The 13,407-nt window shown below is 40.7% G+C and overlaps 1 protein-coding gene across 1 annotated transcript in view; it reads left to right on the top strand.

Annotated features, from left to right (window-relative positions):
- The window catches only part of RNF43 (ring finger protein 43), a 46,069-nt gene that overhangs the window by 7,805 nt on the left and 24,857 nt on the right, over window positions 1-13,407 (top strand). Inside the window, exon 2 of the mRNA XM_026671681.2 lies at window positions 11,351-11,473. Within this exon, the coding sequence (XP_026527466.2) occupies window positions 11,351-11,473 (123 nt within the window). The remainder of the gene's footprint in view (window positions 1-11,350; window positions 11,474-13,407) is intronic.

Raw genomic sequence — 13,407 nt, 5'->3', positions numbered from 1 at the left:
ATCTAAAAGACATGTGGCAATTAATACAATGGCATATGCACTATGGTGCAGTGGAGCATTTTCACAATACTAGGACTATATTAAGAATTTGGAAGTTTTAAATGAGGTACATAAATTTCATTAGAAGCTCTAGTTGCTGCTTTCTGTGATGGATTCTAAAACTCCACTTAGATGCAGGAATAAATAACAACTATCATCTTCCAAAGCGAATGAAGTAACTCCTCATAAAATACAAATTATGGTATCCAGTTAGCTAATGAAGCTGCCAAATCTCAATTCTTATTATGATGATCCATTAGAGACCTATCTCCAAGCTCTTAGACCCAGTGGATTGTTCTTCCCATCAACCTATTTTGTATATATTTTATATTAATTGTCTTCATGACCTTGTTTCTTTTTCTTCCTTCACTACTTCCTCACTGTTTCTAACAAACAGCAAACATTTTTCCGTATTGGAAACTGCCTTAAATATTCCTATACCAAAAAACATTCCACTGGGCACTACAAATTGTCATATTACACCACCGACTCATTAAAAAGGCAATAGGCTGAGAAAACTGCTATGCTGAGATAAAGTTGATGTGTCATGTGAATCTTGAGTGTCATAGTGCCAAGATAAAAAGCCTATGTAGATCTGGCCCAGTTTTGTATTACAGGTGTGTGTGTTTTAATTTAATATAAAGAGAAATGTTAATGACACATATGGCCATCAAAGAGGACATTTTCAAATTTAGACTTTAGTTTAAAGGAAGGCAAGCTCTTCATATGAAAAGCTGAACTTCTGAGGAAACCAATTTGTAGGTTTTTGATTAAGTGGCTATTTTTTAAAAAAGAAATTACTGCCATATATTTTCTTTTATTATAAAGAAGTATCTAATATCACAATGGTAGCGGGATCTCACAGATAATTTGACATTTGTTGTCTTTGTAATTTCAGCTGAATTTAATATCCTTTGACTGTCCTGGACCCAGTATGGGTCATACACTTTTTAATGGGTATCTTTAACTTCTCTTGTCCATTGACTGCATTTCCTTAGTGCTGATTTGTATAATGATTAACCAATAAGTGGGCTTTTGGGCACAAAGTACAATTGATCTATGGAGCACTTTGAAATGGATGCTGTGAAGACTGACCCTCCATTCTTATGCTGAGACACAGATCTAGATCTGATGTTACATCAAAAGGGTTAATACAGTGCAGCTTCAAAAAGCTGCTTTAGCTATACAAACACTGTACAATAACCGTAGATTGACCAGGGAATACAAAAATTCCTGTCTTCCTCCAAGCTTAAATGTATTTAAATTCTTAAATGTATTGAAATTTGCACTGTGAAATTGAAAAGTTTTATTAGCTTCAAGAAAAATCTATTATAGCAGAGATTTTGCAATAGAAAAGTTGAAAAGGCAAAATAGAAAGAAAGCTACAGCAAATGTTGATTGCTTAGTATTCTGTTTAAAATTTGACAAGACAAAACTGTAGAGAATCCCACCTTGGAAAAGATCCTACTGGAAGAAGTTTTTGAGAAGCATCCCCACCTGGACAACTACAACTCCTCAAATCCTTAGCCATATGGGTTGTCTGAGGAACACTGGATTGAGGAATGCTGATCTAGGATGAGCAGCAAATGTTAAAAGGACAGCATCACTTCTGCTGCTTCTGAATAAACATGAACAGACATGCATTAATATTCCTCACATTTTTCTTCTCCCCCTAACAATTATTTCTTTAAACACCAGCACAGGGGCTCTAAGTTAGATTTCCGTGTTCTTTTGAAGTACTTAAGGGTGCTAGGTATATATTTGGAATCACAAGATCACTCAGGCGTAGAAAACAAGTTACCATTTTAGACAGCTGGGGAATATAAATTGAAATCTCTAGATCCACATGTTTTTTGAGAGGAAGCCCCACTGAGTCTAACAAAACTTTGCTCCCTTGAATTGTTGGGTTTTAGGGTTGCATTCTGAAGCAGAAAAATTTATGGAGAAAACATAGTGGCATGATGCTGTAGAGCACCCACCTGAACAAGCAAAGAGGGAGGACTGAAACTTTCATATTTCAATCTAGTAATCCCACCAGATTTCTCTAGCTGATCATGTTAAATAGGCATGTAGTCTGATCTTTGAAGGATCTATAGATGTTCAGATGTTATAGTTGTAGAGTCTCTAAAAAGTTCCATTCTGAAGAATTAGAACAATTGCATATACAATACCACCACTGGAGAGTGGTAGAATCATTTTTAGTTCTACCAATGGGATTTTCCAAGTTTGCAGGATGTTGCATAAACCAATGGCATTGGCTTGTGCTCGGTCAGATATTAACTATTAATTATTTTCCCCAACCTGATTCTCATTAAATGTGTCTAACTCCCACAATTCTCATCAGCACCAAGTCCAGTACATTTAAAGATCCAAGGTGAAAGAGAGCTAGGATAAATTAAAGATCAGGATCTTTTGTAGATTTTATGAATAGCTAGCTGCAAACTCACATGTTTCATGGGTCAAACGCTATTTCATCTAATGCAGAGTTGAGAATTGAGCAGCCACACAGATCTACAACTTTCAATTCTTTTGAGGAACAACTCCAAAATATAAAAGTATGAAACAATGCTAATACCATGTTGCAAAGAAAAAGCTTCTCAGATCCTGGCTCTATTCATGATGAGATGAAGTTCCTCTGGCTCTGCTCACTCTTCAAACATTGAATTTAATCTTGACCTTCAAAACACTGATTATCCTAAGAACGCTTACTGGAAAGATGTGCACAATATAGCTTCATACATTTATAGCTAACCGTCCCTTCCAATTAAAAAAATGGCATTCAGGCAACTGGTTGCAAACAAAATAGCTCTTTTTAGGTCTTATGGAGGCAACTGGCTTTGGAACAGGCTTCCCCTCATGAACTAATATCTTGCACTATATTTGTCTTTAAGGACTGGAGCAGCCATGTCTTCAAATCACATTAATGAGCATACACATGGAAGGGACCATAGCAGATGATTAACTTTTTTTCTTGCTTGAAAGTATTTCTGTGGGAGACTGAAGCCACTATGGTTTTAAGTCCCACAATTGTTATTTATTGACAACAAGTGCTGGCTGGTACATATTCTCCTGCAACCTGAGTTATCACCTGCAATTGATTGTTGGGATGAGGGTCAGAGGGAAAAGGGAGAATGGAAAAATGTAAACTTTTTGTGTGGTAAGTTTTGAGAATTTCCATTAATATCCCTCACTGGCAGCATTCACACAGCCCACTTCACCTGGGTACTAATTAACTCATTTTCTGGATTTGCAAATATAATGATCCATAAGTTAACCCAATGAGCTGTGTTTTTTACAAAATGCTGGGCCACAAATACCTAGCCAAGGTTAAAACTAACAAAGTTTGTAATGTTTTACAAATGCTGCCCTTGCCAAGTCATTACTTAACCAGGATAAATATGCTGTGTGAACACAGCCATGACTTAAGTTTATGTCAGTTTCTGTGATATCTGATTTTTCACATATCAGATATAAGTACTATGGGCAGATAAGGAAGACCTTTTGGCCCCAGATGAGGCTACAATCTAAAAGAAGCTAATCCTATTCCAAATGTATACCACATCCATATCCCACATCTTCTGTTAATTTGTAATGTCGGTACTAAGTGCACTATCCAGACAGCATGCAGCTTCACTAACAATGTTTCCCCAAATTATTGCTCAAGCTTCTTGGCCTAGTTGCCTGTCTATCTGGGTCACTGCAAAGTGCTTGGGTTTTGGCTAGTTAATTCTAGCAACCTACACACAGGTCAGAGAGCAGATATTGCAACTATTAAACAAAAGCATGAACAGGGCATTTTATCCAGGTTTGTACTTAGTTGATAATATTTTTTCTCCGGGTATCCAGAAAACATCTCATTGCCCTTCAGAGTTACTGGTATTCAACCTTTATTATTCCCAAACCAGCAAGGTCAAAAACTTCTTGGAAACTATGGTACTTGAAGTTCCAGAGATCTAGAGAGAGTTCAGTAGAAGGTAGTGTGACCTTTTAGCTTAATCTAAGAATGAAAATATATTAGATTTGGTCCAGTCTCAAGGTTACTAATGGAAGCCTGTGTCTCTGTCTGCATTAAGATTTGGGATTAATGCCATAGAATTTCAGAATGAAGACTGTGATTGACATTGTTATAACAACCTTAGATCACAATCCATGACAGAGATTGGTGATGATATTTTACATTGGAATTATATATTTAGGGGTAAGCTTTCTCGCCCTTCTTATGGACTTTTAGAGGACATGTGGTTTATCACTTTGGGAAACAGGATGCTGGATGGGATCCACAAGGATTCTTCCAACTTTAAGATCAACTTATGTCTCAGTACTTATCATTGCAGAGACCACAACTCCATGCCTTGTCTCTTCCAGGGTGTGTGAGCCCTTCTTCCTTCATCAGAGTTGAGGAGACATTCCAATCCCTCCTTTGCCCATAAAACGATTTCTTTTGTCAGTGGGAAATTTTTGCAGGGTGTGATCACTAAGGCAAAATAAAGAGCTTCTTTGAAGTGCAGGAGAGTTACTTAGCAAGCCCCTGGGGGTGAGAATCAAATTCCTCCCTCTCTTAGCAGGACAGGCCTGCCTGAACAAGCTGGGAAGCTGGAGGAGCCAGCAAATGGCTCCTAGTGACACGGGAGATCCAAACCTGCCAACAGCAAGCTCCCAGGCTTTCCAGCAGGAGCACATTAACTCAGCCCAGAGTTCCAAGCTGCACACTTGTTTACAGACCTCCTGCCCGCTCAGCTCCTCTCAGGCTTCCCTGACTGAGCCGAGGCTCCCCATCTGCCATTGTCTAAGTTGCTAAGAACACTGGAAGTGCTTTATTTAAATGGGGATTCTGAACATAATGGTGGTAGGGAAAACTCTACAAAAAGAAAGTTGCATCCGTTTATGAGCAGTCATAGTTGCTAAGATTTCTAGCACAATTTAGGTAATGTACTGTATCAAAATTCCATTACAATGGTGCTAATTGATCTGGGGCACAATCATTGAATTATGTCTCTCTGGTTGGCTTCTCTATTTGCTCTCTACAGTAGATGGGTAAGGCTTCAACCCATGGCTTGTTGGGGAACTCTGAGAAATGAAATCCTACCCACCTGAAGGGTAACAGATAAAAAAACAGCTGCTGTGCCTGGATGGGGGGAGTGAGCCCTTCAAAGCACACTGGCTTTCTCAAACCTGCATTTATAGAGGCTGGAGCACAGCCAAAAGCAGTCTGCCCCTTCAGAGGTAGTGGAAGCAAAGAGCCTTGGGGGAAAATGTTAAAGCACTCAGCATGACAATCCTAATGTGCTTCTGCTACTACAACCAGAGTTAAAAAAAATATCACCCACTGAAACGATCTGCAATAAACAAAATTGGGTCTCTTCAGAAAGACACAGCTACTTGGTTATGTGGTTTGGGAATACAGTAGTCCTCGACTTACAACCACAATTGAGTTAAAATTTCTATTGCTAAGTCACAGTTGTTAGGTGACCTTTGCCACATTTTATGACCTTTCTTGCCATGGTTAAGTGAATCACTGCAGTTGTTTAGGAACACAATTGTTAAGTGAATGTGACTTCCCCGTTGGGTTTGTCAGAAGCACACAAAAGGTGATCACATGACCTTGGGACACCGCAACTGTCATAAACATGAGTCAGTTGCCAAGCATTTGAATTTTGATCACATAACCATGGGGATACTGCAATGGTTCCAAGTGTGAAAAATGGTCAGTCACATTTTTCAGTGCCGTAACTTTGAACAGACAGTAAATGAACTGTTATAAGTCAAGGACTATCTGTATCTTGAAAAGATCTGGAACGCTGATTGATGCAGGTCATGAATGAACTGGTGACCCAAAACCAAAAGAGAGCAACTCTGAGATGAGGAACTTTTCTGTTGCTACTGAACAATGACCATAAATTGCTCATTATGTAACATTTAGAGGTATTTAATTAGCTTTAAAAATATAATGCTTCTCATTTCTTTTACCCCCAAAATGGTGTATTACAATTAGTATATATTTGCTCTGTATTGAAGGAAAGACATTCTGTATATGCTCCGAGAAGTCTCTGTCTTGATTCATACTATCTAGGGCTCACATTGACAGACTCTGTTCCAGAACTAAGCCAGCAAGTTCTTTGAAAACACAATACATTGGAAAAAATGGAGGTGACACCCAAAATACCACAAAACTACTCTCATCTATCTTGAGCTTGGTGGTTTTAATAGAAATGTCTTTCAAACTCATCTTGTCTCTGAAATGAAGATAATACTGACCTGATTGGGTTTTCCCCCAGTCACTAGATCACACTGGTTCTCATAATGTATTAATAGTTGAACTAGATTTTTTATTAAGCTAATTTGGGTCAATGCAGGGGCAAAAGAACTATCAGTTGCATTTGACAGGGTGAGCCACAGAGTGGTTGAATTGGTTTTCCCGAATCCATCTCTGGTGGCTTAAAAACCACTGTTTATGACTGAGTGAATTCTCTCCGTCCAACCAGTTGATTTATTTCACAATTATGGCCACTGATAAATTGCCATTTAGTCAGTACTTGTGCCACAGGTCACCTAAATAGAAAAAAAAAAAGAGGCTCTCAACCGTGAGCCATAATTGTTATAAGTTGCCCTATTTAATAAAACGCACAGCTTGGAAGATATTCTTATGAAAAGCACCACCAGATAACTAGGGGGTGGCAATAATCCCGAAATGCTGAGGGGGATTTGCATTAACGTGCTGGCTTTCCTCAACCTGGCTTCCATAGGAGTTTTTTCTGTTGCCCCCCCAGGAAATAGCCGGGTCACAATAAACCGCCCAGAGACACCCATTCAACTCTACAGTCGCCTGCAGATGCGGGTCCGGCAGTTTAAGATTGCATTTGCCTTGCCCTGCCCAGGGAACTGAGATGAGGGGGTGCTCTTAGGCTCTATGCCCACCCTGGGGCTTTTTCCGTGTCTACCAAGACTGACTCTCCCTGTTTTCTTCTCCCTTTGACTCGCCGCCGCGAGCCAGCCAAATCCCCCTCCCCGGGGCCGAGACCGTGATTCTTCTTTGGGCCTCGGGAACAAGAGTGCCAACCAAAGGCTCCGCCTGGAGTGTCGGCAACTCTCTGAGGTGTGTTGGAAGAACTCCAGGCGAGCATCGAAAGGGTTGTTTAATAATATCTGACGGGCGCGGAAGAATTCGGGCAGGCGGCCAAGATACACACGGCCTGTAATAGTTAACTCGATCTGTAAACAGTTCAAACGGCACTGGGGAGGCCACCGGCTCTTACATTAGCGGCCCGCCTTTCATCTCGCCGCGCCACAGGCAGCCCTCACAGGCCCTGTTGGCCGCTCCCGCTGGCTGTGGGGAGAGTTGGAGACGAGGGCCTGCAGGCAAGCCGCAAGGGACACGGGCAGGCCTGGCCAGCCCAGACAAAGGGCCTCGCTGCGAAGGGCTGACCTTCAAACCTACCGCGCTGGAGCGAACTGAGGAGGTTTCCTTTGCTCCGCACGTGGTCGAAATCGAAGAGGGCCGCCGCTGGCGGGAGCGCGTCTTTCGTGGCCGCTTTCTCCAGCCCTCGGTTCGGCCGGCCCGGACGGCTCGGTTGAGCCTCTGGCTTTCAAAACCAGCGGGGTGGAGCGGGCTTCTCCCGCCTAGCGCCCCCTCGATGGTTGTGTTCACACGACATGCTTAAACGCACCCGCCTGTGTTTCCGCAGCTCGCTAATCCTGGTTATGCTGCACCCAGCTTTGGTGTGTTGTGGGAGCCCCGAACGTGTTTGCTCAGTTTGTAGTGCGTTGTACTGGGGAAGCACAGAAAATGGATTTTATTCCGCATCCAGGCTAAGCATGTTGGATGAATTGGGATAGCATCTTGCTGGAAATTCTGAAAGTCTCGATCTTAAAACATCTGGAAATTAGGATGGGGAAGTCTTCAGTATATGATAGATCGCCCATACTGTATTTCACCAGTGAAGTCAAGGGCAAGGTTGCAATATACAGTGCTAGCACTGAGCTGGGGAAAGCTGCCCAACCTTCCTTTACCAGCTATTTGCAGCTCTTCCACCTCTCTACCAGATAAGTTCTCTTCCAGTCTGAGTGATTGTCGTTGGCAGCCCCCTTAGGTGTCTCGAGTTATGGGGAAATCGCACATGCTTTTCCAGGGTATTTCTGCTTTCCTGTCTTCTTATTGCTTTCTATTGCAGTCATTTATTAAACAAAAAACACACAAAAAAAACCCAACCTTCTACCCTGTCTTCCAGTAATGTAGAAGTCAGGAGGGTGTTTGTTTTTCTCATTAAATATAGGCTACAAAGTCTCATTGTCCCACAGTAGGTTATTAGGAGTTCAAAATACACCTTGGCAACAGTGAGAGCACAAAAACGGCAGTCTCTGTGGCATATAGTTCCCTAGCCTCTGATAATGATCTTGTACATCAGCAATGGGTGTGCAATTAGGGCAGGATTCTGGATTAGTAATCTAGGGTCTGCTTAGTTAAATCAGATTATTAAATCCAGAATCTAATTTTATCTATAGTGTGTGACATCAGTGCTGAGAGAGAAGAGGCATTTCCCTCAGCATTCTGAGAGTTAATGTCCTCATGTGTTGTACATTAAAATAACTGCAACAAAAGATAAAGAATCTATAGCCTTCCAGATTTTTCTGAATTACTAGTAGCCTAGCCTGCGTGGCCCATGCTGAAGAATTCTAGTTGTAATTCAACAGCATCTGCAGGACCACAGATCCCTCAACTCTAGCCACAATCTCTCTAAAAATTTGAATAGAATTACATGTGCAGTGATGAAGATTTCTGGAAGTGCAGCAGCAAAGAGATTGCAATTTTCGGTTTATTAAGACTAGTGAACCATGCCATGATGGCTAGCAGGTGAAGAACCATATCTTTGAGATGCAGCACTCCTTGCTTTGATCCATCAGACATACTGTTGGCCCCACACAGAGAAGCTGCTGTGTAAAACAGGCGTGCCAGCTTTCTTTTAACCAGTGTATATTGGGGGAGATGCTATCAGACTTTCAATGAAATTCTCCCTTGATCTTTTGCCAAAGCTGGCAGCAGGTGTGAGCTCACCTTTGGTCTATCAGACAACAGATGCAACAGCGCAGATGGCCATTCTTTCTTCAGAAGAACAGGCATTACATTAGCCATAAACTCTTCCCCTGACCAGCTGAATAAGTGTTGACGCCAGTTGACAAAACAACCCCCTCCAGACTCCAGTAGGTCATTTTTGTTAGTTTAATTGCCTTTTATCATCCAGTTGCAAAGGTTTTCTTAAAGTAATTTAACTTCACTTGAAGTTGACTGATCAACTGCTCCCTTTATTTTTATTTTTTTTAAGCTCAGTTTTGTAATTGAAATATTCTATCCCTATCCCCATCCCAGCCATTAGACACGGCTATGTTTAAGTAGCCCATACCTTTGGAAGCAACCAAATGGTATTGGAGATGGAGCAACTTCCCCAAAACACATACACTCTTTCTCTCTCTGGCCAGATTCTAAGCAATTCCTCCATTTGATGTCTACAATGGTAACAGCTCTGGCTTTGTGGAGAAACTTGCCAGTTCATAACAATACAGTACAAGTGAAATAGCTGCCATACTTCAAAAAGCATTGTAGAACTGAAAACAGGACCAAAAAGGTGGAAAAGGGGTGTATCCTTAGACTGTATGTTTCCTAAATCAATCTGACCAGCTACTGAATGACTTGGAATGCTGGTGAACATTGTATTGATTTAGCAAGGTTCTCTAGATTTTTTATGGAATAATTTTCCATTAAAATTCCAAAAGGAAATTCTTGTGAATGAAAGTAAATTATTCTTCTTACACTTATATGCATGTATGTTGTATTTATAAATGTTTTTGTGATTCAAGATCGCATGAACAAAGCTTGAGGGCATTTTGAATTCAAAGGAAACACCTCTCTGTGTTTATGGAGCAACTGTAATCTTGCAAGAATAATCCTTTCCTTGCTGCCAGCTTTCTATTCTAAACAGGAATGGTTCCTTCTTTCAGTCTTGTTTGTTTTCCTTAGAATCTTTGACTAATTATGAGGGTATCTTTAAAATGGAACTTGCTAAATGAAAGCTAAGATTTAAACCTCGACAAATAGTCTAGAGACAGTGTCTTTGCAATTGACTAATTCATACCCAATTTTAGCCAGAACTTTGCTAGATAATCTTTAACTGGGTTAAGAAGCAAACTGACTAGTGGTGCAATGAAAGAAGAAAAGTCCCAAGCATTCCTGGAAACCTTCTACTATATTAACAAATAATGCAGCAACATTTTTGTATTGGTGGCAGCTACTAAAAGATCTTCAAGGGTAACTATATGTAGAGCACAGTTTTTTTTTTAACCTCTTAATCAAATATCTGACTGCAGAGCACCTTGTAATCTGCAGAGCACCTTGTAATCTACAGAGCACCTTGTAATCTGTGCTCATTGGATCTATTGAGTCAACAGATCCTCAGAATTCCCAACAAATATGGTAACTGAGTTGTAATGCAAGCTTATCTGAAAGGTACCATTTGGATAGATTGTGAATTATGATGGATTATGAGTTAGATAAGCCATTTAGGTAATCCAGAAGATATTTTAATATTTTTCTTAAGTTTGTGTCTAAGAAATGGAAGCATGCCTAAACTCAATGATAATGAAAAAGTGTAAATGTTTGTCTGAAACTGATAAAAGTTTACTGTAGCACTTTGGCCTGTAGCTTACTTGCACATTGTGTTGATCCACAGTCCTTCCTCAATAATGCAGAGTCCATCTTCTGTATTACAAGATTATATTCTATCAGCATCATTATACCACCATTATACCACCATCATTATACCAGTACAAAAATGATATTGAGACTGGAAAGTGTGTAGAGAAGAGCAACAAAAATGATAAAGGATTTGGAGGCTAAACAGCTGAGGGAGCTAGATATAACTAACCAATTGAAGAGAAGGATTGTGGGGACATGATAACTATCTTCCATTACTTGAGGGCTGTCACAAAGAAGAGAGGATTGACTTATTCGCTAGGATACCAGAGGGCAAGACAAGAAGCAATAGGTGAGAGCTTATCAAAGAGATTCAATCTAGAAGAAAGGGGGAATTTTCTGACAGTGAGAGCAATTAATCAATGGAATAGCTTGCCTCCAGGGTTGTGGGTACTCAATCACTGGAGGTTTTCAAGAACAGACTGGACAGTCATTTGACTAGGATGTATAAGGCCCCTGCTTTGAGCAGAAAATTGTACTAAAAGATCTCTGACGTGTCTTCCGGCCCTATGATTCTATAATTGTCCTATGACATATCAGTAGTAACTTTCCCTTCCTTTCTCTTCACAGTTCCACCCCCTGTCTTTGTGTAATACCAGCGAGGATGAACATACAGTTCCAGGATTTGTCTCCATTGTCAAACTGGAAAGGCCTGAGCGGGATCTCCGGCCATGCCTGTCATTGGCCAATAAGGTATATGTGCTGAGAATAGACTTAATAAACTCCTTCAGAAAACTTTTTGATCAGCTCCTTGGTTGATTAGATTGCAAATTAAGCTCCTGGGTATATATCTTTATATTCAAAGTAGGGTAAGGCCCAAACTAGATGGACAGAGCTACGGTCTCTCATACACTCTAGTTTTTCTTCCTTACACTCTTTTCCATTGAGAAAAATGAAGGACGAACAATACTTTTCAGAAATTATCATTGCAGATCATTTCAATTGAGCTGGTATTGCTTTCCATTAGCAAAGACACTAGGGGAGCAGACCCTTTGGGAACTGGTATTTAAAGATTCCATATACATAATAAATGTGTGCATATGTCAGATTTCCATGTGTCTGGCTGGCTTTCTTCACCTACTTGCCTATCAATCCATCTGCCAGAAATGCATTTACCATATTTTAACTTAATGTAAAGAGAGACAGTTTGGTATAGAGGTTAAAGTATCAGACTAGAAACCAGGAGATTATGAGTTCTAGTCCTGCCTGGGCACGAAGCCAGCTGGGTGATCTTGGATTAGTCTCTTTCTCTTAGCTTTAGAAAGGAGGTGGTGAAAAACCACTTCTGAAAAACCTTGCCACGAACACAAACTTGCAGTTTGCAGGGACTTTTCCTGACAGTTTCCAAAAACTGGACACAATTGAACAGAAAAAAAAAACATGTTGTTAAATTTGGTTGTGGAAATGTGATTTTATCTCGGTTGTTGCTTCCATAAAATACTCAGCATGATATAAGGGAATACTGGATTTCCTAAAGTGGGGAGGAAATACTGATTAATTAGCCTGTGTCTTGAACTCAGCTTAGAACTGCTGCCTGACTTCAACGGTGGGATACCTAGCCATCCCTGTTAATCATGATTTCATGTACAATTTCTGCTATATTCCTTAGAATCCATGTTTGGATTCTAATTGCACAAATTTGTGCAATGCTCCTTGTTTTGAGAGCTGCATTTCCTTTAGTGAATTCATATCTTGGACCAAAGAATCTTGAAAAGCTTTGTAGAACCTGTGGTGCTATGAAGCCCATCTTTATTGGATCAATATAATTTTTAAGAGACAGGGTCGCTGCTGAATATTAAGGTTTTTATCATTTTGTCTTTTACATTCTATTAGGATAAATTCATTTAGGGTGAAATGAATTCATCCCAAATGTGCGTGCAAAGCACAGCTGAATTGCAGGAAAGGTTTAAAGTAAGTGGAACCAGTCTCCCAGTTTGAGAAGTACCTTTACAGCAAAACTTGAGCTCTCTCAGTTCCCAACCTCTCAGGGCAATCCTGGAGCCTGAATTCTGCAGTGCCTTTGATCTTACAGCTGAGAAGTTGTGCTGCTAACCTCTGACCTCTCTGTTCAAGGCAGGCTTGGCAGTCGCGAAGCCAGCCTGCTGGAGCAATTCTGGCGGATACCTGCTCACACATGCTTTCCAAGGACGCTGAGATCAAAGGCAGCTGCTGAGAGTGTTCCAGCCTCTGCACTTTGCTCATCAGACTTCCTCTTTTCCTTCCTTCCAAAAAGAGGCAGGTGTTAACCATTTTCATGCCAGAGTTGTCCACAACTGTGATTCTTCAGTGCTAGAGGTGCTAGGGACTATACAGAAATAGTGGCAAGTCCTCCCCCACTCAACATTCAAAGGGACCCATAGTCTACTCCAGTGTTTCTCAGTTTTGCAACTTTTAAGAGACAGGGACTCCAACGCCTAGAATTCCCTAGCCATCAGGAATTCTGGGAGTTTGTAGGCCATGCCTCTTAAAATTGCCAAGGATGAGGAATACTGATCTACTCCAAAGGCCTGAGTGTGTCCTTCCAAACCCAGGGCCCCAAGCTTTTGAAGAAGACAGTTTTAATTTTCCTGCCTAGTTTGGAGAGATTCTAACCGGGCAGTACTAGGCTAAATGGATATTTGATCTCA

Source organism: Notechis scutatus, chromosome 1, assembly GCF_049901735.1.
Source record: "Notechis scutatus isolate UNSWTSFEM ecotype Mainland chromosome 1, rNotScu1.2, whole genome shotgun sequence".
NCBI lineage: Eukaryota > Metazoa > Chordata > Lepidosauria > Squamata > Elapidae > Notechis > Notechis scutatus.
The sequence above is the reverse complement of the archived record's forward strand: the minus strand, read 5'-3'. Positions and strand labels throughout refer to the sequence as shown.